The 27825-nt window shown below is 44.3% G+C and overlaps 1 protein-coding gene across 1 annotated transcript in view; it reads right to left on the reverse strand.

The window, feature by feature from the left end:
• Positions 1 to 477: 477 nt before the first annotated feature.
• LOC129695814 (probable E3 ubiquitin-protein ligase HERC1) overlaps positions 478 to 27825 on the reverse strand; it is a 291266-nt gene continuing 263918 nt past the window's right edge. Inside the window, 6 exon segments of the mRNA XM_055633161.1 lie at positions 478 to 1232; positions 12534 to 12839; positions 13982 to 14134; positions 19493 to 19745; positions 21795 to 21871; positions 24599 to 24764. Coding sequence (XP_055489136.1) covers positions 1047 to 1232; positions 12534 to 12839; positions 13982 to 14134; positions 19493 to 19745; positions 21795 to 21871; positions 24599 to 24764 — 1141 coding nt within the window. The 3' untranslated portion in view covers positions 478 to 1046.

Below are 27825 nucleotides of genomic sequence, written 5' to 3' on the forward strand. Positions count from 1 at the left end.
TTAACCAAAGGGAAGCACCTTGTGAAGTATTCACCAGTTTTTAATAATAATGATGATATTGGTCAGAATATTTTGCTGAATGTTTTTTTTTAAATAAATGTTTAGTTTTATTCGGTACTGAACAAATGTTCTCTGGTTTTATCAACTTGGTATTTGGTGTTTTAGAACTATATATTTTTTGAAATATATTCTTGAAATATATTTTTTGATGAACAGGAACTCCTGATTTTTTTTTTTAAAGAAGATACTATATTTCCTAATCCCATTTAAATAAGATCATAAGGGAAATCTCCATTGCATCAGCTGAATTTTTGATGTAATAATCATCAACTCATAAGAAATAAAACCTTTTTGAAAGAAAATGCAGTTACAATCTGAAATGAGCACTACTATGGAGAAAAGAAACTCATCCTTTCAACCCTACTGAATTAGCTTTTCAAAAAGCATGCAATCTGATTAAATTCACAAGCCAAGATGCAAGTTTTAAAATATTTAGTTATCACATCTACAATCACCACCACTAAGCATGAATGTGTATTTGCCACTGAAGAATTTGTCATGAATGTTTTAGCATGGCCCAGATCCTTTATTGTTCAGTGTGGTATGGAAAATGATTTTCGTACAAAAGAATTAAATTCAAGTCGTGAAGTTTCCATAATCAGGTTACTGTTTGGCAATTGTCCACTCTGATCCAGTACACAAGATGCTAAAATTAGGCAAAGTGCTGGACTTAATCAATGTACCACGTGCATATGCTTTCAACCACAACATGTTTTACAATTTTACAGGATGTCGATAGGCAAATCCTGATTATCTGTAGTGCACAAAGTCAAATTAAATTGTTTTCTTTAAAAAGTAACACCAGGACATGTTGGTGTAAAATCTGTAAGGTAGCAAATGCTTATTCTGCAAAGTAGAAAATGTCAATTAAAAAAAAGTTTGTCCAGTGTGTAAGCTGCTTGTTTCTTATTTTATTTCTCCGTGTTATCGCCTGAGATTCTTTTGATGAAAAGTTGATTTTCAGGTGGTATTGAAGAAAGCAGCTCTCAATACTCGGTGTCTGAACCTTCTCCAGTGTCAGCATTCCTGGATAGCATATAATTGTCCATGTCAATGGACCTGCAGTTCTGAATGGCATATCGCAGACGTTCTGCCATCACCTGCTGGCTAGAGTAAGGGGGTAATCGAAGTTGGAAGAAGCAGGTCTGAGCTGTAGGAAGACCATCGACAGGCTGCATAACCAAATGAAAAATAAAAATGTTGAAATCACAATAAATACACAAACCCAGTGCCAAATTTAGAAATTCATTATACAATGAGACTATCCTTTCCGATGCATCAATGTCACATGTATGTTTGGGTTCGGCCCACACCCGTACACTAGATCTCTTACACATGGGATAATTTACAGAAACCAATGAACCTACAAACCTGCATGTCTTTGGAATGTGCGAGAAAACCAGAGCAACCAGAGAAAATCCTTGGGGTCACCCAGTGAATACACAAACTCCGTACCGACAACACACATAGTCAGGATTGAATCTGGGTCTCTGGCACTGTAAGGCAGCAGGTCTACCACTGTGCCATTGTGCCATCCCACATTTTGGGTCACAATTCTTCTTCTTTATGTGAATTAAGTATAATTTGCATGAATAATACATTCACATGTTTAAGATGTCATGTCCAGTTCAATTCACCTTTGAAAAGTGTTCGTTCGGATGGATGTTAAATTTTACAAGTTATTGACATTTTAAACTTTACAAAACGTTTCCACTGTCAGCGCGTTACAATGAGACCCCAAATCTAATTTAAATAAAAATTGTGATTTTCAAAAAAACTCACGTTTTAATCAAATTCTTCCGTTTTCATTAACAGCTAACATTGTGGTTAGGTTAATTTAAACAAAAAATGCGATTATCACTGAGCATTTAAGTTAAAGAAAAAAGTGATTTTCATTGAAAAAGAGATTTTCATTAAAAAAGAGATTTTCATTGTTGGGGGGATTGGATAGGGGAGAGGTTTCTTTAAAAAAAAAATCACGATTTTCATTGTGGGGTGGTGGAATAGGGAGGTGAGGAGTGGGGAAGCAGGGGGATAGAGGAGGGGGGTAGGCAGAGGAGAGGGGGGGAAAGTGGGGGAAGTGAGGAGGGAGAGTGGGGGAAGGGGGGGGGGATAGGGGGAAAGGAGGGGGTAGTGGGGAGGAGGGAGTGGGGTAGGGAGTGGGGGAGACAGGGAGTGGGGGAGACGGAGTGGGGAGACAGGGAGTGGGGAGACAGGGAGTGGGGAGACAGGGAGTGGGGAGACAGGGAGTGGGGGAGACAGGGAGTGGGGGGGGGAGACAGGGAGTGGGGGAGACAGGGAGTGGGGGAGACAGGGAGTGGGGGAGACAGGGAGTGGGGGAGACAGGGAGTGGGGGAGACAGGGAGTGGGGAGGTAGGGAGTGGGGGAGGTAGGGAGTGGGGGAGACAGGGAGTGGGGGGACAGGGAGTGGGGGGGAGAGGGAGTGGGGGAGACAGGGAGTGGGGGAGACAGGGAGTGGGGGAGACAGGGAGTGGTGGGGGAGACAGGGAGTGGGGGAGACAGGGAGTGGGGAGACAGGGAGTGGGGGAGACAGGGAGTGGAGGAGACAGGGAGTGGGGGAGACAGGGAGTGGGGGAGACAGGGAGTGGGGGAGACAGGGAGTGGGGGGACGGAGGGGGAGACAGGGAGTGGGGGAGACGGAGGGAGTGGGGGAGACAGGGAGTGGGGGAGACAGGGAGTGGGGGAGACAGGGAGTGGAGGGCAATGGAGGAGGTGAAAGAGAGAGAGTGGGGGGTTGGATAGAGTGGAGGTGAGGAGTGGGGGAGCAGGGGGTGGGGGTGGGGGAGAGGGGTTATGGAGGGGGATAAGGAGGGGAGAGGGGTTATGGAGGGGAGGGGAAAGGAGAGGGATGGAGAGGTGAGGGAGGGAGTGCGGGAGGGAAGGATGAGAAGGGAAAGGTGAAGAGGAGGGGGAGGGAGTGCTGGGGGATGAGGGGAATGGAGGAGGATGGGGTAGGAAGAGTGATGGCGAGGTAATGGAGGAGTGGAGGGGGAAGAGGGAGGAGGGGAGGGAGGGACTGAGGGGAGGAAGCAGCGGAGGGTTGGTGGAGGGTGGGGAGAGGGAGGATAATGGAGGAGGAGAACAGGGGACTGAAGAGTGAGATGCGTTCACATTGATCTTAATTTTTACAAGTTATTGCCATTTTGAACTATAAAAACATCGCAGTTGCGCTCGCACTTGCTGGCCGCACCTGTGCAGTTGGGGGAGGTTTGCCGTGACTCGTGTCATAATGAGGATCTATGGCGTCACAATGGGAACCAGTCAGCTGCGCCTGCGTAGTTGGGGGCTGTGGGTCAGTGGTGGAATATTGCCGTGGGAGATAGGCCCCAACTGGTCCGCACCTGGTCTAGTAGTCAATATAATTTAGCTAATATTACAATTGCAGCTGTCCACAATTGTGACCTCATTTCAACATGGCCGACTTTATAAAATTTTGAGTAGCTTAAACAGTTAGAACCTTGTTCCCAGAAGGAACTTGGGGCAATCAACGGAAGTGTCTTAGAGCAGTCAGTGTTACGGCAGAAGAGGTGCTGAAGGCACTATCGTGTGTGAAGATAGACAAATTTCCAGGGCCTGATCAGATATATCCGAGGACATGGTGTGAAACTAGAGATGAAATTGCGGGAACCCTGGTTGAGATTTACTAATCGTCTTTAAATACAAGAGAGGTGTCTGAAGGCGAGGGTGGCAAATGTGGTGCCTCTGTTCAAGAAGGGCTGCAAGGAAAATGCTGGGGACTATAGACCAGTGAGCTTAACATCTGTTGTTAGAAAGTTACTGGAGAGTATTCTAAGGAATAGGATATACAGGCATTTGGATGGGCAAGATCTGATTAGGGATCGTCAGCTTGGTTTTGTACGTGGGAGGTCATGTCTCACAAACCTGATAGGGCTTTTGAAGATGTGACCAAAAAGATTGATGAAGGAGAAGGGGAAAAGATAGGAATCTGAGAGGTAACCTTTTCACACAATGGGTGGTGGATGTATGGAACAAGCTGCCAGAGGAGGTAGTTGAGGCTGGACTATCTCTACTTTTAAGAAACAGTTTGACAGGTATATGCATAGGACAGGTTTGGAGCGATTTGGTCCAAATGAAGGCAGTTAGGACTAGTGTAGCTGGGATATGGTTGGCAAGTTGGGCCGAATGGCCTGTTTCAATGCTGTATCACTCCATAACTTTAGGGAAGATGTCTGGAGGATTGGAGGATATAGCTCTAAGTGAGAGGTAAAAATGTAAAGGAGCTGTGCGGGGCAGTTCTACAAGTACCCATGTAGCATCACAATGCCGAAAGGAAATTGGAATTAAAATTACACTTTTAATAAACTGTACAAGAGATTCAAGAGAGATTCAAGAGACATTTAATGTCACATGCACCAATTGGTACAGTGAAATTTGGGGTCACCATACAGCCATATGAATAAAAAAAGAACACAACACACGATAGTCTTTAACATAAACATCCCCACACAGCGAAATCAAAGTTTCCCACTGTGAGGGAAGGCATCAAAGTTCCGCCATCCTCCTCTTTGATGTTCTTTGATGTTCACCCGTGATCCTGGCCTCCCGAGCACCCCGCAGTTGCTGCTACGGGCGGCCCGATGTTCAGGCCCCCTCGCCGAGATAATGGAACTCCGACGTCGGAATGGAAGAACGTTCTCAGCGGCTTGGACTTCCGAATCGGCCACTTCTTACCAGAGACTGCGGCTCCCGAAGTCCACAGGCCAAACTGGGCAGAGATTCACGCTGACGACCCTCGGCAAAGGCATCCCAGGACTCCGCCATGTTGAAGTCAGCGCCGCCCGCGACTGGGAGCTCCGCAAACCACAGCTTCATGATGTTGAAGCAGCAGGCCCAACACTCCGGAGCTTCAAACGGCGATCCCAGGTAAGGCATCGCCTGCTCAGCGATGTATCCAGTGCTGCGATGCTGCTGAAGCTCTGGTCAGTCTCCGGCAGGAAAGGTCGCACCAATCCAGTTGGTAGGCCGCGAGGCAGGGAGGGGGGTGAAGATGCGATTTGAAGAATAGTCACATCCTCGCCAGGAAGTGACCGAGAAACGGTTTACCCCTTACCCTACCCACCTCCCCCACATGAAAAAACACTTTTTAAACAGACAGACGGTAGACAGAGGCTGCCATCATGCGGCGCCCCTAGTGGCCGAATGCATAAGCATCAAATATTCATCAGTTCATTGATTAAGAAATGTATTAATTTTAACTTTAAAGTTATTTTTGATTTACTCCAGTCTTGGGTGCTTGCGAAAAAATGACCGAAGTTTGCAGGTTCCAGTGTTTGTCACTTGTTGATCAGAAAGTGCTTTTTGTTTCTTCAATGCTGCACTTAAATCATGTCAGCAAAGTTCTCACAGAACCAGCTCTGGGAGTGAAAATCAATAGCCACAGACAGTACTAAAACTTATAAAAGTTAACACAAAAATTGTCACAGCCTTGGTAGGACAAAGCAGAGTAACAGTCAAAGGGAGGTTGGTGATGGCAAAGCAATGGAACAGAAATGAAAAGAAAAATAAGATAGCATTATTAGACGGGGGTTTTCTTAAATGTGCATATTTTAATGCTAGGAGCATTGTAAGAAAGGTGGATGAGCTTAGAGTCTGGATAGACACCTGGAAGTATGATGTTGTGGCGATCAGTGAAACGTGGTTGCAGGAGGGCTGTGATTGGAAACTAAATATTCCAGGATTTCGCTGCTTCAGGTGTGATAGAATTGGAGGGGCAAGAGATGGAGGTGTTGCATTGCTAGTCAGGGAAGATATTACAGCAGTGCTTTGGCAGGATAGATTGGAGGGCTCATCTAGGGAGGCTATTTGGGTGGAATTGAGAAGTGGGAAAGGTGTAGCAACTCTTATAGGGGTGTATTATAGACCGCCAAACGGGGAACGAGAATTGGAAGAGCAAATATGTAAGGAGATAGCAGATATTAGTAGTAAGCACAAGTTAGTGATTGTGGGAGATTTCAACTTTCCACACATAGACTGGGAAACACATTCTGTAAATGGGCTGGATGGGTTGGAGTTTGTAAAATGTGTGCAGGATAGTTTTTGCAGCAATACGTAGAGGTACCTACTAGAGGAGGGGCAGTGCTGGACCTCCTGTTAGGAAATGAGACGGGACAGGTGGCGGAGGTATGCGTTGGGGAGCACTTCAGGTCCAGTGATCACAATACCATTAGTTTCAATATAATTATGGAGAGGGTCAGAACTGGACCTAGGGTTGAGATTTTTGATTGGAGAAAGGCTAACTTTGATGCGATGCGAGATGATTTAAAAGGAGTGAACTGGGACATTTTGTTTTATGGGAAAGATGTAGAAGAGAAATGGAGGACATTTAAAGGGGAAATTTTAAGAGTACAGAATCTTTATGTTCCTGTTCGGTTGAAAGGAAACAGTAAAAATTGGAAAGAGCCCTGGTTTTCAAGGGAAATTGGACATCTTGTTCGGAAAAAGAGGGAGATCTACAATAATTATAGGCAGCATGAAATAAATGAGGTGCTTGAGGAGTATAAGGAATGTAAAAAGAATCTTAAGAAAGAAATTAGAAAAGCTAAAAGAAGATATGAGGTTGCTTTGGCAAGTAAGGTGAAAGTCAATCCAAAGGGTTTCTACAGCTATATTAATAGCAAAAGGATAACGAGGGATAAAATTGGTCCATTGGAGAGACAGAGTCGACAGCTATCTGCAGAGCCAAAAGAGATGGGGGAGATATTGAACAATTTTTTTTTCTTCGGTATTCACCAAGGAGAAGGATATTGAATTATGTGAGGTAAGGGAAACTAGTAGAGTAGCTATGGATACTATGAGGTTCAAAGTAAAAGAAGTACTGACACTTTTGAAAAATATAAAAGTGGATAAGTCTCCAGGTCCTGACAGGATATTCCCTAGGACATTGAGGGAAGTTAGTGTAGAAATAGCCGGGGCTATGACAGAAATATTTCAAATGTCATTAGAAACGGGAATAGTCCCCGAGGATTGGCGTACTGCGCATGTTGTTCCATTGTTTAAAAAGGGTTCTAAGAGTAAACCTAGCAATTATAGACCTGTTAGTTTGACTTCAGTGGTGGGCAAATTAATGGAAAAGATACTTAGAGATAATATATATAAGCATCTAGATAAACAGGGTCTGATTAGGAACAGTCAACATGGATTTGTGCCTGGAAGGTCATGTTTGACTAATCTTCTTGAATTTTTTGAAGCGGTTACTAGGGAAATTGACGAGGGTAAGGCAGTGGATGTTGTCTATATGGACTTCAGTAAGGCCTTGGACAAGGTTCCTCATGGAAGGTTGGTTAAGAAGGTTCAACTGTTGGGTATAAATGCAGGAATAGCAAGATGGATTCAACAGTGGCTGAATGGGAGAAGCCAGAGGGTAATGGTGGATGGCTGTTTATCGGGTTGGAGGCAGGTGACTAGTGGGGTGCCTCAGGGATCTGTGTTGGGTCCTTTGTTGTTTGTCATGTACATCAATGATCTGGATGAAGGTGTGGTAAATTGGATTAGTAAGTATGCAGATGATACCAAGATAGGGGGTGTTGTGGATAATGAAGAGGATTTCCAAAGTCTACAGAGTGATTTAGGCCATTTGGAAAAATGGGCTGAAAGATGGCAGATGGAGTTCAATGTTGATAAATGTGAGTTGCTACACCTTGGCAGGACAAATCAAAATAGGACGTACATGGTAAATGGTAGGGAATTGAAGAATACAGTTGACAGAGGGATCTGGGTATAACCGTGCATAGTTCCTTGAAGGTGGAATCTCATATAGATAGGGTGGGTAAAGAAAGCTTTTGGTATGCTAGCCTTTATAAATCAGAGCATTGAGTATAGAAGCTGGGATGTAATGTTAAAATTGTACAAGGCATTGGTGAGACCAAATCTGGAGTATGGTGTACAATTTTGGTCGCCCAATTATAGAAACATAGAAACATAGAAAGTAGGTGCGAGAGTAGACCACCAGGTCCGTCGAGCCCGCACCGCCATTCGCTCATGGCTGAACACTAAACAGACACCTTACCCACAAACAGTAGACACAAGACACAGAACACAAGACACTACCCTCCCCTTTATACCGCTATCACCCCTCTCCACCCCAAGAACCTCGTGATCTCCTGGGGGAGGCAAAAAACCGGATAAAAACCCAGGTCCAATTCGGGAAAAAAAACCAGGAAATTCCTCTCCGACCCCAATCCAGGCGATCGACACTTGTCCAGAAGATCACTCAGGTCTTACTATACTAACCATACCTAGGTCCATATCCCTGCCCTCTCCCCGTAGCCCCTTATCCCCTTGGCAGCTAAAAAACCATCTATTTTAGTCTTAAATATATTTAAAGTTTCTGCTTCCACTGCTCCCTGGGGCAGTGAATTCCATAAATTAACCACCCTCTGGGTGAAGAAGTTCTTCCTCATCTCAGTTTTAAAAGAGCCCCCCCTTATTCTGCAACTATGTCCCCTAGTTCTAGTTTCCCCGATCATTGGGAACATCCTCGGTGCATCCACCCGATCAAGGCCCCTCACGATCTTATATGTTTCAATGAGATCGCCTCTCATTCTTCTAAACTCCAAAGAGTAGAGTTCCAGCCTACTTAACCTTTCCTCATATGTCAATCCCCTCATTGCAGGAATTAATCTTGTAAACCTTCGCTGCACTGCCTCCAGGGCTAGTACATCCTTTCTTAAGTATGGACCCCAGAACTGTACACAGTATTCCAAATGTGGTCTCACTAATACTGTGTACAGCTGCAGCAAGACCTCCGTGTTTTTATACTCAATCCCCCTAGCAATAAAGGCCAAAACTCCATTGGCCTTCCTGATTGCTTGCTGCACCTGCATACTAACTTTCAGTGATTCATGTACTAATACCCCTAGATCCCTTTGCATTGCATTACAACGCAGCTCCTCCTCATTTAAAAAATAACTTGCCCTATCATTTTTTTTCCCAAAGTGAATGACTTCACATTTATTAGTATTAAATTTCATCTGCCAAGTTGTTGCCCACTCACCTAGCTTATCTATATCCTTTTGCAGACTCTTCCTATCCTCCTCATCCCCTACTTTTCCTCCCATTTTTGTATCGTCCGCAAATTTTGATATATTACACTTGGTTCCCTCCTCCAAATCGTTTATATAAATTGTGAACAACTGGGGTCCCAGCACTGACCCTTGCGGAACCCCGCTAGTTACCGGTTGCCATCCCGAGTATGAACCATTTATCCCCACTCTCTGCTTCCTATTTGTTAGCCAATCCTCTACCCATGCTAATATATTACCCCCAATCCCATAATTTTTTATTTTTAGCAATAGTCTCTTATGTGGCACCTTGTCAAAAGCCTTTTGGAAGTCCAAGTATACCACATCCACCGGTTCCCCTTTATCCACCCGGGTTGTTACTTCCTCAAAGAATTCGAGCAGATTCGTTAAACAGGACTTCCCCTTCACAAAACCATGCTGGTTCTGTCCGATGAAGTCATGTTTATCCAAGTGCCCCGTTAGTGTTTCTTTAATAATTGTCTCTAACATTTTACCCACCACCGATGTTAGACTAACCGGTCTATAGTTACCCGCCTTCTGTTTACTTCCTTTTTTAAATATAGGTGTTACATTGGCCATTTTCCAATCCACTGGGACCGTTCCTGCCTCCAGGGAGTTTTGGAAAATTATCACCAATGCATCCACAATCCCCACCGCTATCTCCCTCAAGACCCTTGGATGTAATCCATCAGGCCCAGGGGATTTATCCTCCTTCAGTCTCATTAATTTACCTAATACCACCTCCTTGGTGATCTTAATAGTATTTAGCTCCTCCATTCCTACCGCCCCCTGTTTATCCAGCGTTGGAATATTTTTTTGTGTCTTCTATGGTGAAGACTGATACAAAATACTCGTTTAATGCCTTTGCCATTTCCATGTTCCCCACCAACAACTCTCCAGTCTCACCCTCCAATGGACCAACGTTCACCTTAGCCACCCTTTTTCTTTTTATATAGCTATAAAAACTCTTACTATTAGTTTTTATGTTGTTCGCTAAATTCCTTTCATAGTCTATTTTCCCCGTCTTAATTAATCTCTTAGTTATTTTTTGCTGACCTTTAAATGCTTCCCAATCCTCTACCCTCCCACTATCTCTGGCTACCTTATATGCCCTTGCCTTCAGCCGAATACTATCCTTTATAGTTTTACTGAGCCATGGCTGACTGTTCTTACCCTTACCCCTTTTTTTCTTCATAGGAATAAATTTTTCTTGAAGGTTATACAGTATACCCTTAAACGTACACCACTGCTCATGTACCGTCTTATTCTTGAGTCTGCTATCCCAGTCAACTTTGATCAGCTCAGTCCTCATACCTTCATAATCCCCCTTATTTAGACTAAGCACCCTAGCCTGAGTTTCCACCTGCTCCCCTTCTATTTGAATATGGAATTCGACCATATTGTGGTCACTTGTTCCCAACGAGTCCCTAACTATAACATTTTTAATTAATCCTGCTTCATTACACAGGACCAGATCCAAGATTGCCTCCCCCCTTGTCGGTTCTGTGACATACTGTTCTAGGAACCCGTCTCTAATACATTCTATAAACTCTTCCTCTAGTCTACCCTGCCCAGTTTGGTTTGCCCAATTAATATGAAAATTGAAGTCCCCCATGATTACAGCAGTTCCCTTTTTACATGCGTCAACTATTTGCAGATTTATGTTCTGACTAACAGCGTCACAGCTATAGGAAGGATGTCAACAAAATAGAGAGAGTACAGAGGAGATTTACTAGAATGTTGCCTGGGTTTCAACAACTAAGTTACAGAGATAAGTTGAATAAGTTAGGTCTTTATTCTCTGGAGCGCAGAAGGTTAAGGGGGGACCTGATAGAGGTCTTTAAAATGATGAGAGGGATAGACAGAGTTGATGTGGACAAGCTTTTCCCTTTGAGAATAGGGAAGATTCAAACAAGAGGACATGACTTCAGAATTAAGGGACAGAAGTTTAGGGGTAATATGAGGGGGAACTTCTTTACGCAGAGAGTGGTGGCGGTGTGGAATGAGCTCCCAGTGGAAGTGGTGGAGGCAGGTTCATTGGTATCATTTAAAAATAAATTGGATAGGCATATGGATGAGAAGGGAATGGAGGGTTATGGTACGAGTGCAGGCAGGTGGGACTAAGGGGAAAAAAATTTGTTCGGCATGGACTTGTAGGGCCGAGATGGCCTGTTTCCGTGCTGTAATTGTTATATGGTTATATGGTTATACCATTCGCTTTCTTCACTGCCTGCTAAACCTGCATGCCTACATTCAATGACTGGTGTACCATGTACCATTTTGTCATGTTTACCCTAGATGAGAGGGTGTACCTCTTCAGGTAGTGAAGATTTAAACTCATACATACTGTAGACATATTTACATTTCATATTGCATTAGTCAAATACCAAAATTATATATCAAAGGTATTTTAACGCAAAGTTCAAGGTGAACACCAAGAAAAATGGAGCCTTTGTGAAAATGGCAATGTTTTATGGGATATGGTTCTTAATGAATCCTTACTGTTTGTCTTCATAAAAAGAGAACTATAAAGGACAATCTGAAATATCAGCCAAGGTAATCATAAAAATAAATATTAAGCAGTTTAGCGTTTTCAAAAGTAAACAACGTTGTTAGGCAAAACACCTGAAGGGAGGCACAGTCGGCACAGCGGTAGAGTTGCTGCTTTACTGCGCCAGAGACCCGGATTAGATCCTGACCACAGGCGCTGTCTGTGCGGAGTTTGCATGCTCGCCTTGCGACCAAGTGGGTTTTCTCCGGGTGCTCCTGTTTCCTCCCACATTCAAGATATGTAGGTTTGTAGGTTAATTCTGTAAATTGTCCCTAGTGTGTAGGATAGAACTAGTCTATAGGTGATTGCTTGTCAGTGCGGACTCTGTGGGCTGAACAGCCTGTTTTCACACTGTATCTCTAAACTAAAGAGGCTCTCCCCATCATTTTGAAAGATATTAATTAATTCATATGGACTTGATTCAATATGGACAAAGGTTAGGTTATGTCTGAGGGTAATGTATTTGAAGCAGTCCACGTGAAATATTGTAAAGCTTTTGATGAAGTACATAACATTATTGAATAGAGGTGTATGTGAACCCTAGTGAGTAGAAAGATGAACTATCAACGGTCTAACATTTTAATGGAATTGTTAAAAGTTTCAGGAGAAAGTGGACACATGGAAATGCTGCGGTCTGGAATCATTTTACTATAAGGGAGGAAGGGGCTGAATGCCTCATCACAGTTAAGAAGCCCTGGGATGCACAGTTGAGATGCTTCAGGGAGGGAGTGGCTATGCACTTCTTGAATTGGCAGCATGAACACGGGAACTACAACCGTCCCCTCCTATGGAATACATTTCTATGATATCATGGTACGATACATATGAAGCACCAAAGTAAACTTTTGCAGGACACCTACCCTGTCCACTTTAATAATCTGAAATTTCTGCGTGATGTCTGCAGGGTTGGCCGGCAGCCTGGAGCGACCAGAGACAAAGCGAAGAAATAAAACCCTCTCCTCGTTCGAAAACTCTTGCAGTGTTTGCCAGAGCCAGCTCAGCAGCTGATGGTTTTCAACAATATCACGGTAACGGACAACTTTTTTTAACGTTTCTACGTTCACTTCTGGCATCCCACATACAAGCTGTTCGAGCTGTCGTTCAGTTAGTAGAGATAGGAGTGGTACAGGGACAATAGCTGACATGCCCTGTCTTATTGCTGCTACCTGAAAAATTATCAAAAACAAAGTCAGACATATTAAAACCAATTAATTTGCATTCGACACTTCAGAAAATTAGATGTTGACTACACATGCAAGCCATGGACATTTGACATTACAAGAGGGAGCATTGAGACAAATTATAATTCCGAGCCAACTTATTTTCTTTCAAGTTACCCCCTCCTCGAATGGTGCAGATGAAAGTTTATGTTTTATTGTGTGTTTATAGCTATTCTTGTATCTAACTCAAGGCTGTACATGTGGCAGGAAAATATTCAGAATAGAGATGTCCATGAAAGATTGAGTCCCACTGGTATTGACTGAAGATTTATAAAGCATGGGTTTCAGCTCAGCAAGTAGAACAACATTAAGGCTAGGGATGCAATTCAGTCACAAGGGCCTATACGGTTATCCTGTGCTTAAACCTGTTTGGTTCAAATCTTGGAGATTCCTGCATTTTCATTGCTATTTAATACAAAGCAGTGTCTTTTTGTAGAGGTGTGGACTTTGCAGTCGAGCTCAGCATTTACTATGAATACCTTATTGTGCACACATTGCGCAATTTACTGAGCCATTTCAAAGGACGGTTAGGAGTCAGTTGTCAGAATTTTGCAAAGGAAAACAATTGTGACATATGATCTGATAAAGCCACTGTCACCATTATTGATGCTATCCTTTTTTTTAAATTCCAGATTTTTTTAGTTTTACTCCTTCCAAAATTTCTCATCTATCTTTAATTGTTTCTCTAGATGGAATGACTTGCTAACGCATTTAGAAGTCAGCTACGTGTCAACCAATTTTTGCAATTCTGGAGTCACAGAAAGGTCAGATCTTGTAGGTATAGTGGGATTCCTTTAATAAAAAAATAATAAATAAAATTAGGTGAATTTAAAATTTCCTGCAGGTTGTGGTGGGATTTGAACCAGTGACTCTGCTGTGACAGTATGGGCATTACTTGTTCACAATGGTATGGTGCAACATACCTACAAGGGGATCTTTGCCAACACCACTTTCAAGTTGAAGAATACAGTGCTAATAAAGCTCAAGAGACCATTTTCACATGACTAAGGTATAAGAACAAAATTAAATCTACTACTTGCATGCTCGTTCAGAAAACAAAAACAGTTTTAAAGCACCAAGATGCTCACCTGCTGATCTAATTCATGTAATCTATATTCAATTGCTCTCTCCACATACTCCTTCCTGTTTCCAAAAGTCAAAGGAATACTACTTCCTCCAGGAATTATTGGAACAACTCTACCATCCGCACTCTGAGCAACAAAAGAATCCAGAGGAATCATCTAGTATAAAAATATAAGTTTGGGAAAGTGATGACAATATTAAATTTTAGACAAACTTATTGATCACATGCACCAACTAAGATACAGTGAACTGAATGTGTCAGCAGCGATGCAATTGAAAAAAGAGCACACAATACACAATAGAATTTAACATAAGCATCCACCACAGCAATCTTCACTGTGGTGGAAAACAACAAAGTTCAGTCAGTCCTCCTTTGTTCATCCGTCGTCACCGCTACGGGACAACCCGATGTACAGGCCCTCTCGTCGGGATAGTCGATCACACTCCGCAATTTGGAGTGCCCGAATCGGCCACTTTCTTACTGGAGACCGCGGTTTCACGATGTTATCAGCCACAGACCGGCGGTGGGTGCTCTTCTCCGGTGATCCCCGGCAAGGGATCCAAGGCTCCGGAGGGCAAGGTAACGCCACGCGGCTAGAAGCTCTGCAGATCACAACCCCATGATGCCAAAGTCACCATGCCAGCGATCGGAGCACTCCTTTCTGGTGACCCCCGGCAAGGGTTCGCCCTGCTCCGCGATGGAAAAGTCCACGCTGCGCCCAATGCTGAAGCTCTGGGCTCGACTCCGGGAAAGGCCGCTTCAATCCAAGCTGTTAGGGAGACGGAGAAGCGACATGGAAAAGTCGCCTCTCTGTCGAGGAAGTGAAAAACGGTTTCCCCCCTTTTCTCCCCCCCCAACATAAGACACATCGAAAGACACTAAAAACAAATATTTGGACATGCTAAAAATCAAAAAAAGTCAAATTAACGAACACGCTGCTGGGCAGGGCAGCTGACTCGCAGTGCCCCTACTCGTCCAACCTAAACTTATTTATAGAGTTAGAGTCATTGAGTAAAATAGCATGAAAACACGCCCTTTGGTGCAACACGTCTGTGCCCTTTCTATGATAGTCACAACTGCATATGGCCCATATCCCTCTAAACCTTTCCTATTCATGTATATGGCCAAGTTATCATACCTGTTTCATCAGGAGGCTCAATCCAAATATGCACCATTTTCTGAGTGAAATATTTGCCCCTCAAGTCCTATTAAATTGCTCCATGCTCACCTTGAAACTGTCCTCTATTTCTTGATTCACCTACCCAGGATAAAAGGCTCTGGGCATTCATCTTATCAACTCCCCTCATGACTTTATACAAATCTATAAGATTCCCCCCCCCTTAGCCTATTGCATGCCAAGAAATAAAATCCTAGCCTGTCCGACCTCTCCTTGTAGCTCAGGCCCTTTGAGTCCTGGCAACATCCTCGTAAATCTTCTCTGCACTCTTTCCAGCTTAATGCCATTCTTCCTATAACAGGGTGACTGAAATTGAACACAATACTCCCAAATGGGGACTTACCAACATCATGTACAACTGTAACATAACTTCCCAACTTCTCTGTGTAGGAAAGAGTTGCAGATGCTGGTTTAAATCGAAGGTAGACACAAAATGCAGGAGTAACTCAGCGGGACAGGCAGCATCTCTAGAGAGAAGAAGTGGTGACATTTCGGGTTGAGATCCTTCTTCAGTTTGAAGAAGGGTCTTAACCTGAAACCTCACCCGCTCCTTCTTTCCAAAGATGCTGCCTGTCCCGCTGAGTTACTCCAGCATTTTGTGTTTATCTTCCCAACTTCTATACTCAATACCCTGGTGATGAAGGCCAATGAACCAAAGCTTTCTTTACCACTCTATCTATATGTGTCACACTTTCTGGGAAATGTATACCTGTACGCGGAGAACCCTCAGCTGCACTCCCTAGGGCCTTATCATTCACTGTGAAGGCCCTGCCCTGGTTTGACTTCAAAAATGCAACATCTCACACTGATCAGAATTAGATGCCAATAGCCATTCTTCAGCCCATTTGATCAAAATCCTGCTGTAATATTTGATAACCTTCACTGCTTATACCACCAATTTTAGTGTAATTTTTAAACAATAATCATGCCATGCACATTCTCATCTTTGTCATTGATGTAATGCATAAACAGCAATGGGCACAGCAATGAACCCTGATGCACACCACTAGTCACAGGCCTCTTCTGCGCCCACAGTCTGAAAAACAACCTTTCACCTTCGATAGTTTCAAGAGGGATCTCGACCCGAAACGCCACCCATTCCTTCTAACCAGAGATGTTGCCTGTCCCGCTGAGTTACTCCAGCATTTGTGTCTATCTTCAGAGAGAGTTGGATAGAGGTTTAAGGGCTAGTGGAATCAAGGGATATGGGGAGAAGGCAGGCACGGGTTATTGATTGGGGACGATCAGCCATGATCGCAAAGAATGGCAGTGCTGGCTCGAATGGCCGAATGGCCTCCTCCTGCACCTATTTTCTATGTTTCTATGTAAACCAGCATCAGCAGTTCCTTCCTAAACCTTTCACCTTCACCCTCAGCTTCCTTCCATGAAACCAATTCTGTTTCCAGGCAGTTAGCTCTCCCTGGATGCCATGCAATCTAACCTTCCATAGCCGTCTACCATGCAGCATCTTATCAAAGACCTTTACTGGTCAATATAGACAACTTCTACGGCCTTGCGTTGTCAACCTTTTTGGTTATTCAAAAAGCTTCAAAACTCTGTATGAGATTCACGAGACACAATCTCCCACAAACAAAACCATTGTTGTCTATTTCTCAGAATCCTCCCCAGTAATTTACCTACCACAGATGTTAGGCTCACTCAACCATAGTTATCAGGCTACTGTGAGGCCTCTAGTACAATTTCACTAGTGTGATTGCACCCTTCTTATCTTTGAGGTCTGCCCATATTGCTTCAGTGGACAAACATATTTGATTGGGACCTACTTAGTACAAAGGGCTTAGATGAGGCAGAATTTGTTAAGTGTATCAACGAGGGTTTCCTGAAATAGTATGATCTACCTGACAAGGAATCACACTAGACCTGTGTTGGGAAACAAGCCTGGCCAGGTAACTGGTGGTACAGAAGAAGAGTTACAGCAAAATAGAAATCATAATCCAAAGGTTTTAAGAATTATTTTGAATAGGGATAAATCTGGCCTTGGGGGAAGCTACTACATTGGAGTAAGCAGATTACAGTGTTAGGCAGGAGCTAGGGAGAGTATATTGGGTGCAGTTGTTATTGGGTAAATCGGCATCTGACATGAGGTTGTCGTTTAAAAGCCTGTTGATTGAAGTTCAGTAAGGAGTGTTCCAGTAAGTAGAAAGGGATAAGGAATGAGGGGCAAATGAACCTTGGCTGACCAGAAAGTTTGTAAATTTGGTCAAAAGAGAAAAGAGGAGATTTACTAGAATGTTGCCTGGGTTTCAGCAACTAAGTTACAGAGAAAGGTTGAACAAGTTAGGGCTTTATTCTTTGGAGCGCAGAAGGTTAAGGGGGGACTTGATAGAGGTCTTTAAAATGATGAGAAGGATAGACAGAGTTGACGTGGATAAGCTTTTCCCACTGAGAGAAGGGAAGATTCAAACAAGGGACATGACTTGAGAATTAAGGGACAGAAGTTTAGGGGTAACATGAGGGGGAACTTCTTTACTCAGAGAGTGGTGGCTGTGTGGAATGAGCTTCCAGTGAAGGTGGTGGAGGCAGGTTCGTTTTTATCATTTAAAAATAAATTGGATAGTTATATGGGCAGGAAAGGAATGGAGGGTTATGGTCTGAGCGCAGGTATATGGGACTAGGGGAGAATACGTGTTCGGCATGGACTAGAAGGGTTGAGATGGCCTGTTTCCATGCTGCAATTGTTATATGGTTATATTATATAGGTCGAGGAACAGCTTCTTTCCGGCGGCTGTCACTCTACTCAACAACGTACCTCGATGACTGCCAATCCCCCACCCCCCCCCCCCCCCCCCCCCCGGACACTTATTATTATTTATTCAAATTTGCTATGTCGCTCTTCAAGGGAGATGCTAAATGCATTTCGTTGTCTCTGTACTGTACACTGACAATGACAATTAAAATTGAATCTGAATCTGAATCTGATATGGTTAAGTAAGTTTATTGGCCAAGTATTCACATACAAGGACTTTGGTGCTCCGCCCACAAGTAACAACATGACATACATTAACAGTTACGAATGACTCAGAAAACACTAAACATTAATAATAATAAAACATTAATGATAAAACACCATTGTGTATGCAAAGGGGTGTATGCAAGGTTTAAGAAGATGAAATCAGACAGAGCCTTTGAAGAATGGAATATAACTAATGAACATGCCTGTGAGAGGTCTCAATCCAGAAATTCTTTTGGAAGAGCTAGTAAAATGAGTAGTTCCAGGAACTATGAATGGCGCCCAGTCCTGGGATAACTTTCCTAAGCTGATCTGCACTGTAAAAGGATCACTGCATGGGGAATAGGATTGTCCCCCACACCCTAGGCACAGAATCCATGCCACAACACTATCTCAATTTGTGAACCAATGCAATCTGGAAATTACTATCATTGTGTGTCACATGGGAAAAAAAATTGAAGTATTATGCTAAAGATAAACTACAAATCAATTGGATTTCTAGGCCCATTTGCGTGAGTTTTTACTCTCAAATTTTCTCTTTCATTGAAATAGAAACATAGATATAAACATAGAAAATAGGTGCAGGAGCAGGCTATTCGGCCCTTCGAGCCAGCACCGCCATTCATTGTGATCATGGTCCCAATCAATAACCCGTGTCTGCCATCTCCCCATATCCCTTGATTCCACTAGCCCCTAGAGCTCTATCTAACTCTCACTTAAATCCATCCAGAGAATTGACCTCCACTGCCCTCTGTGAATGAATGAGATACGTTCTGTTCTATGCTTCCATTCAAGTTATTTAAGCTTGGCACCTATATTCATAATTATACAGAAAGATGAGTTCAGGAGCGGTTGGATAGACTTGATTGTTTGCTATGGAACGTCGGAAGTTCAGGAGAGATGTAATAGAAGTACATCAAATAATGAGAGGCACTGAAAGGATAACCTTTTTCTCCCGGGTGCAAATGCCGAACACTAGAGGGCATAGCTATAAGGTGAGAGGGGGAAAGTTTAATGGAGATATGCAGGGCAATTCTTTTATTATACCGAGAGTGGTGGGAGCCTGGAATGCATTGCCAAGTGTGGTGGTGGAAGCAGATACGATAGTGGCGTTTAAGAGGCTTTTAGCTAGGCATGTTAAAATGCAGGAAAAAGGGAGAAGATAAGATCAGTTTAACTTGGCATCATGTTCGGCACTAATATTGTGGGCCAAAGAGCCCATTCCTGTGCTTTACTGTTCTATGTTCTCTGTTGTAAGACAATCAATGTCAAAATTATAGCTTATATTTAAATAGGTTGTCTCCTAATGCCGTCTTATTAGGAAAAGGAGGTTGGAAATTCAACCAGAAACTTGGTACAGCCCTCACCTCCAAGAAATTGTCTTCTGTTATCCCACTGTCATCCAGATGCAAGATTCCATACAAATTACGAACGTAAAGTAAGTCAACCTCTTCCAAATCCTCAGGGACGAGTGGAATTGAGCACAGTTGTTTCCATACAAGTGGTGCTAGATGCAAATCCAATGGTTTCTTAGTCCGAATAGCCACCGCCATCAGTACCCCCAAAAACTTAAATTGTTGGAGGTGCTCTTCCGTGCAAGCTGATGGGTTTACTAAAAATCTAAAAGAAAAACAAAGGGGCTTAAATTGAGAATTTTAATCAGTTTCCCAACAAAACCTCGAGTGTCCTGGTTCCATATAATGGCCAGTAATATTACTGCCAGGTTTTACCTGATAGAAATACGAAACTATAAGTGGGCCATTCAACCCACCGAGTCATTGCAAGCTACTCAGACAGCATTTCCATTCCTCTTTCACCACTTTCCCTCTGAAATTTGTTATTCTCTTGCACATACCTTTTTAACTCTCTTTCAAATGCATGGTTTGATTCTGTTTCTACCAGACTCACAGGCAGTGAATTCCAGATCCTAATTATTTTCTGGAGCAAAAAAGATTTCCTTACATAAATCTTCTATGGTCAGTCATGCAGCATGGAAACGGGCCCTTCGACCCAACTTGCCCACCTGACCAATATATCCCATCTACACTAGTCCCACCTGCTTTTGTTTAGCCCATATCCCTCTAAATCTGTCCTACCCATGCACCTGTCCAATGTTTTTTAAAATGTATCTTTTGTTCGTAATTTTAAAATCCTGTGCCCCCAGGTACTTTGTATATTCCAGGCCTTCTCACAAGAGACATAGTGGGTTGATTAGCAATTCAACCTTCACGTTTGCTGGATTTCATACTTCTTTTAACATTGTAGCAAGATGCACAAGTCCAACTTTAGGCAGTTGCCGCATTGTTGCCCCGGTCAGAGGGCTTAGCTTCCTTTCAGAAGATGAACAAGCAGCACTAATGATTGTGCTGTTCTATAGTTTAGACTTTATATCATGAACCCGTTTTATCTCTGGCATGGGTGATATAAAATACCATGGCAAAGGAATGGGTTTACAATATTGATCAACTATTGTTGATTATTTCATAGTCCTTGCTTTTCATAAACTGTCTGAAATTAATTACTGCACTATATTATTTGAAAATGTTAATGTTTCTTAATAGTACTTTGAGCTTGGTATCACATGCTTAGTGGGCAGCATTTTCACTGTGATTTGCTCTTATTTACAATCACAGAATTGTCACGGCACAGATGACCACTCAATGACCTGACCAGTGGGTGGCGCCATTGAGTATGGCTGCCCCACCTGCAGCTGTTCGTCCTTTCATCCTTTTTTTAATGTTTAGTCCGTCAAAAAGTTTTGTTTTGGAGGTCATTGAATCTTTTTATGTGGGGGATGGGGGAGGAGGGGGAAACTGTTTTTCTTCATCCCTAGCTGGTCGAGGAATGCGTCTTTCCTCTGAGCTGCATCTTCACCCCCTCCTCGCGGCCTACCATCTGGATTGGCTCGGCCTTTCCTACCCGAGACCGGCCAGAGCTTCAGCTTCAGTAGTGGCGCAGCACTGAAGTACCATCGCGGAGCGGGGCGGTGCCTTACAGGGGTCGCAGTGTTGGAGCTCCGGAGTGCTGAGACTGCTGACTTCAACAATGTGGAGCTGTGGTCTGTGGAGGTTCCAGCCATGGGCAGCGCTGACTTTAATAACGCGGGGCCCTGGGATCCTTCGCCGGGGATTGCCGTGAGGAGCTCCGCCCAGCTTGGCCTGTGGACTTTGGGAGCCGCGGTCTCCGTTAGGAAGCGGCCGATTCGGAACTCCAAGCTGCTGAGAGGGTTTTTTCGACGCCTGAGTTCCATCATCCGGCGAGAGGGCCTGAATATTGGGCCGCCGTTGCGGTGACCTCAATAGGCCCCGACCACGGGTGAACATAGAGGCAGATGACTGAACTTTTATTGCCTTACTCCACAGTGAGAAACACTGTGTGGGGATGTTCATGTTAAATTCTATCGTGTGTTGTGTTCTTTTTATTTGTATGGCTGTATGGCAACCCAAATCCCGCTGTACCAGTTGGCACAGTGACAATAAATGTAAACTTGAACTTGAATGCCCATTGAATGTATGCCGGCAAATGGTTGAGCAACCCCATCAGTGCTATTCCTCGCAGTTTTCCCATGTCCCTGTAAATACTTATCTAGCTCCTTTGAAAGGGAAGTGTTAAGGCTATGAATGGTTATTTTTGTTTCTTTCATAAATGCAAATGGGCATCTTGCTTTACCTGTCTCTGTTACTACCAACTTCTGCAACACCATTTGGTGTTGTAATCAGTAAATCAACTACTCCAGTCTCCAATTCCTAGAAATTGAAAAAAAGACAAAAAGAACACAAGAAATTGAAAAGTGTCAAGCATCATAATTATTATTAATATTATTGCATTGCAGCCATTTTACTATTGATGTTGCCACGTATCCACTGTGACAGCCCCGAATCTTTCAGAAATGTTGCTAATCTAGTAAATCATTTATCTGAATAATGAAATCAGTGATTCCTCTAAGTTAATAAAATGTCCAGTAAATAAATAATTCCAAAGATCAAAATTAACAATATCCAAAGTCTAAAAATATTAGACTTCTTAATATTTAGATGTTGCTTAAATAGTTTGAAGAGCAACTTTATATCACACATACCGGAATTTATTTGCTATCAAATAGAAGGTTAATGCCGTGCACACGGTAACAGTATTGTTTGTGTGTCTTGTGTGGGGGATGGTGTGGGGGGGTGGTGTGGGGGAAACCGTATTGGTCGCCTCCTCCACGGAGAGGCGACTTTTTCCAGGTTGCCTCCTCCGTGGCCTAACAACGAGGATTGGGCGGCCTTTACCGGAGACGCGCCCGGGGCTTCAGTGGTGGGCGCAGCGTGGACTCTCGGCGTGGAGCGGGCGAGCCCTCGCTGGGGCTCGCCGGAGGGGAGCGCTCCCGTTTCGCTGGCCTGCGGCAGCCGGCCGCCTGATGCCGCGGTCTGCGGAGTTTCAGCTGGCGCGGCGTCCACAGCCCGGGATCCCTCGTGGGGGACACCGGGAGAAGAAGGAGCTTCTACCGCCGGCCCGCGGCCAACTTCTACCGCGGACCTGACGTGGACTTACCATCACCCCTAGAGGGGAGCTTTGACCGCCGGCCCAGCGGTCTGCGGTGCTTCTGGCTGCGGTGGGGACTTTAAATCTTCGGCCGCCGGCCTGCGGCCTACACCAACCTAAAGCCGCGGGTCTCCGGTGGGGAAGAGCCGATCCTGGACTGACTCTGGTCCCGACCACGGGGGGGAAATGGAGGAGGACTGGCCAAATTTTGTGACTTCCACCACAGTGATGAATGCTGTGGTGGATGTTTGTGTTACATTTTTATGGTGTATTGTGTGTTCTTTATCATTGTACCGCTGCTGACAAATTCATTTCACTTGCACTTTATGTGCAATGTGACGAATAAAACTGATTGTATTGTATTGTTTCCTTCTCTTTACAACCAACAAGGGACCCCACACATTACAGTGCGGATGCATTCCCCCTAAAAAATACAACAGCTAACACCAAGCCGTGTCATCTGCACATAGTCAAAAAACAAGAGTCGAAAGGGCCCTGCAGCAGTAGAGTTGTTACCTTAGTGTCAGAGACCCATGTTCGATCCTGACTACGGTTGCTGTCTGTATGGAGCTTGTACGTTCTCCCTGTGACCGTATGGGATTTCTCTGGATGCTCCGGTTTCCTCCCACACTCCAAAGATGTACAGGGTTGTAACTTAATTGACTTAGGTAAAATTGTAAATTGTCCCTATATGTATGTGGGTTAGTGCTTGTGTGCGAGGATCGTTGGTCGACACGGAATCGGTGGGCCGAAGGGCCTGTTTCCATGCTGTATCTCTAAACTAAACTAAAAAGTAGCCTAGCTTGCGGAACGTTGTGGAATGCCTTTGTGAAATTCATATTTCAGAATGATCATCCTTTTTATGTTCCTCAGCTCCACCCATATAGCCTCACTTGACAAACCATCTGTAATGTCCCCTCTGACCACTGCCGTGACATTCTCCCTAACCAATAACACAACACCCCCTCCTCTTATACCTCCAACTGTCTGTCCTGAAGCACCTGCACCCTGGAACATCGAGCTGCCAGTCCTGCCCCTCTCTTAGCCAGGTTTCCGTAATTGCTTCAACATACCAGTCGCCAGTACCTACCCATGCCATAAGTTCATCTGCCTTACCCATCGGGCCTCTTGCATTAAAATAAGTGCAATTTAAACCAACTTCCTGCCTTTCTCCCAACTGTTCTGTCCACTGAAGTTTTTCTCTCATCACCCTCCATACCAATTTCTAACTTCCCATCTCGCCCCCCTGTTAATCTAATTTAAACCCACCCGTGTAGCACTAGAGAATAATTTTAATTTATTTCCCTGAGAATCAATAGCACTGCCTATTAGAGGGAAAGCTAATGAAAACACAACTGACGGCACTGCGAATTAATTCACTTTTAAATTCTGTGGTCAATATTATTACTTCCAGTAAAAATATATATTAAGTGCTGGAGTAACTCAGCAGGTCAGGCAGCATCCCTGGAGAACATTTAACGTCTCATTGAGGAAGAAAGGTATAGAGAACCTACTGGAATGGAGTTTGACAGGAGCAGCACCATATGGAGTATAAAAATATCAGGGGACAGTCATGTTGATCAAGTTAAGGGCCTGTTCCACTTAGGCGATTTCTTAGGCGACTGCCAGCGACTAGGACAAAGGAATTCACCGGTCAGCACCGGCAACAAACTACGACACCTGGCGACAATCTATGGTAACCTGGCGACAACCTACGACAACCCACAACAGCCTAAATTGTTGCTGACATTTTTTCAACATGTTGAAAAATTTTTGCCATTCGCCTGTAGTCGCCTAAAAAAACAAACCTAAATGGGACAGGCCCTTAAGATGCAGTAAGATGGAAGGAGGTAGAGGGAGGGGCACAATACACTGGCATCAATCTTTGGGCCGAATAGCTTGTAATCTACTTTGTGTTTCTACATAATTCTTAGCAAATGAAAAGTTACCTGGCACATTTCAGTAATTGTGTCATCAAATACTCCACCAGCATCATCGGCACCTTCTCCAATCAGCTTCACTTTCCATGCTCGTGATGGAAGCCTCAGTTCTGAGGCATTGAGCTGCACAACCTGTTTGGCAATCTGAATGAAGATAGGCTTGGTTGACCGACCCCTGGAGTAGTAGATAAACAAGGACTGAACATCAGAATATATGCAAAATTATTTTTAACTGTATTTTGACAAAAGCAGCTTGGATTAAAAATAAAATAGAGGGGAAAAAATAAAATGGAGGGGAAAAAAAAAATGTAAAATGTTAATTCCTGGCAGGAATGTTCAAGCACATGAGTAGTGAATTTCAATCCCAGGATGCGTTTTGTTGACCTAATTATGCAAGTGACACTGAAAATGGCAAATCAACACTGGTAATGCAGGAAATCTGAAATAAACAGAAAATGCAGTCAACACTAAACGGGGTTGGGAGTATTCGCGGAAAGAGAAACAAAATGAATGTTTCAGATTGAAGACCCCAGAGCAGAAGTGGGAGAGTATACAAGTTAGTTTTAAGTTGCAGAGATAGTAGGTAAGGGCAGTGGCGGACCTACATTTTTGGGGCCCTGAAGCTTGAACTGTTATGGAGGTCCCTTCGCAACCAGCAAAGAGGCCTGGGTAACCACTTCGCAACCAGCAAAGAGGCCTGGGTAACCACTGTTATCTTCTTCTGTTATCTGTTGTTCCACGACAGAACACTAATTTTAATTTCTGTCATAAATGTTAATAGTGTTTTAAATTATTTACAATTATTTTATATTAAATATATTTAGAATGAAACATCCTTAATTTGAACTGTTTTCATTTACGGCTTGCCTACATGATACTTTAATAACCTTTTAATTTTTATTTTAACTATTATTTTGTATTGAGTTACACTATATTATTATTTTAAAAAAACCCCTTCTCATACAGTAGACCCAAATTTTTTAAGAAATGTGGACTAAGCATGATATTCACCTCCAGAACAAAAGTAGGAAGTATTGGCCGGGAGTCCAGGAGGCCGGCTAAGCCCCTGGTGGTGGAGGTTTAGGGGGAACGCCACCTGAAGCTCCTGCATTTTCAATAAATTGAAGGTGATTCTCAAGCTTTCTGCTGGTAATTTACATAACAGGAGCTTAGAATCTTTCTAACACATAAGCAGTAACATATATATTTCATGAATATTTCGTAAAATATATATTTCATGAAATAGACATTAGACAATAGGTGCAGGAGTATGTCATTCTGCCTTTCGAGCCAGTACCGCCATTCACCGTGATCATGGCTGATCATCCCTAATCAGTACCCTGTTCCTGCCTTCTCCCCATATCTCTTCACTCCGTTATCGTTAAGAGCTCTATCTTTCTCACTCTTGAAAGCCTCCAGAGAATTGGTCTCCACTGCCTTCTGAGGCAGAGAATTCCACAGACTCACAACCCTCTGTGAAAAAGTATTTCCTCATTTCCGTTCTAAATGGCTTATCCCTTATTCTTAAACTGTGGTCCCTGGTTCTGTACTCTACCAGCATTGGGAACATGTTTCCTGCCTCTAGCGTGTCCAAACCCTTAATAATCGTATATGTTTCAATAAATGGCCTCATACAGCTAAAAAAATCTTTACAAAAAATGTTACCTGAAATGTTTCTTTGCCTAGCACTAAGATGAGAAAAAACTTCTTCACCCAGAGTTGTGAATTTGTGGAATTCTCTGCCAGAGGGCAGTGGTCTCATCTCCTTCAGCAGCACCTCGGTCTCTCTTGCTGAGCTCAGACATCCACTTCTCCTCACCTCACCCATTCTCACTGCTCCTCACCTACACCTCGACTAATCCTCTTGCCTCACTAAACCCCTTGCCTTGTCGATACCTCACTACCAAACTTCTCCTCACACCTAAACCTCGCCTCGACTAAACCGTACCTCACTAAACCTCGCCCCTCAAATAAACCTCACCTCACACCTTAACCCCACCTCAACTTAATTAAACCTCCCACCTCACGACTAAACTCCACCTCACACCTAATCTGCACCTCCACTAATCGCCGCATTTCTCCCGCTCCTGCTATTTATAGCTCCCCCGCCGTTGGCGGCGCCTCATGTGAGCGGAGCGGGGCCAAGCGCGGAGAGCGGCGCAGGCACATTGCCCGAGAGAGCTGGTGGGAGGGGAGGGGCGCACGAGCGCTTAATTTAATCCCGGTACTCCCGGTAGGCGGCGCGGGCTCTGGCCAGCAGCGGCCTCTGCAGTCTGTCCGCGTTTTTATTATTTTCTGTCTGTGTTTTAATGTAGTTTTTGTTATTTTTTGTTGGGGTGTGTGTGTGGGGGGGTGGGGGTGGGGTGAGGGGGGGGGGAAACTTTTTAAATCTCTCCCTGCACTGGAGACCCGACCTTTTTCTCGTCGGGTTCCGTTGTCGTTGAGGCCGCAACGAGGAGCGGCCTCCAACAGGAAGAAGCCGGGGACTCAGGTGCCGACTCACCGTTGCCGTCGCGGAGCTGGCCGAGACCGGAGCGGTGGAGGAACGCTGCTGCTGCTGCTGCTGCTGCTGCCGATGCCGCTGCTGAGTCGGGGGCTGCTGCTGCGGGTCTGCGGACAGCGGCGCCGGGAGCCCGCGGCTCCCTGGAGAGAGACCGCTTTTCGGGGCTCCTGCAACGGAGAATTCTCCCGCCCGTGTTGCGGGGTTGGGGAGCTACTGGAGCGGGGCCTCACTACACCGCCCCGCGCGGCTGGAATGGCCGCGGGTACTTGCGAGCGCACACCGGGGGCTCCAACACCAAGACCCGGTGTGCGACCTCGCACCACCCGGCGTGGCTTCAATGGCCGCGGGACAATCGCCATCGCCAGCCGGGGGCTTTGACTTTGACTCTGACATCGGGGGGGGGAGAGTGCAGTGGAGAGATAAGTTTTTTTTGGCCTTCCATCACAGCTATGTGATGGATGTTTATGTAAAATTGTAATTATGTTGTGTCTGGGTCTATTTGTGTGTAATGTATGGCTGCAGAAACGGCATTTCGTTTGGACCTCTACGGGTCCAAATGGCAATTAAATTGACTCTTGACTCTCTTGACTCTTGACGTTGAGCCCCGCTCGCTGCGGCCGCAGCCCCTCCCCACGGAAGAGAGGTGGCGATTAGTTGAGGCGGCGATTAAGTGTAAGGTGGGAGGTTTATTCGAGGCGAGGTTTAGTGAGTTGAGGTCTAAGTGTGAGGTGAA

The sequence above is a fragment of the Leucoraja erinacea genome, chromosome 1 (assembly GCF_028641065.1).
Source record: "Leucoraja erinacea ecotype New England chromosome 1, Leri_hhj_1, whole genome shotgun sequence".
NCBI lineage: Eukaryota > Metazoa > Chordata > Chondrichthyes > Rajiformes > Rajidae > Leucoraja > Leucoraja erinaceus.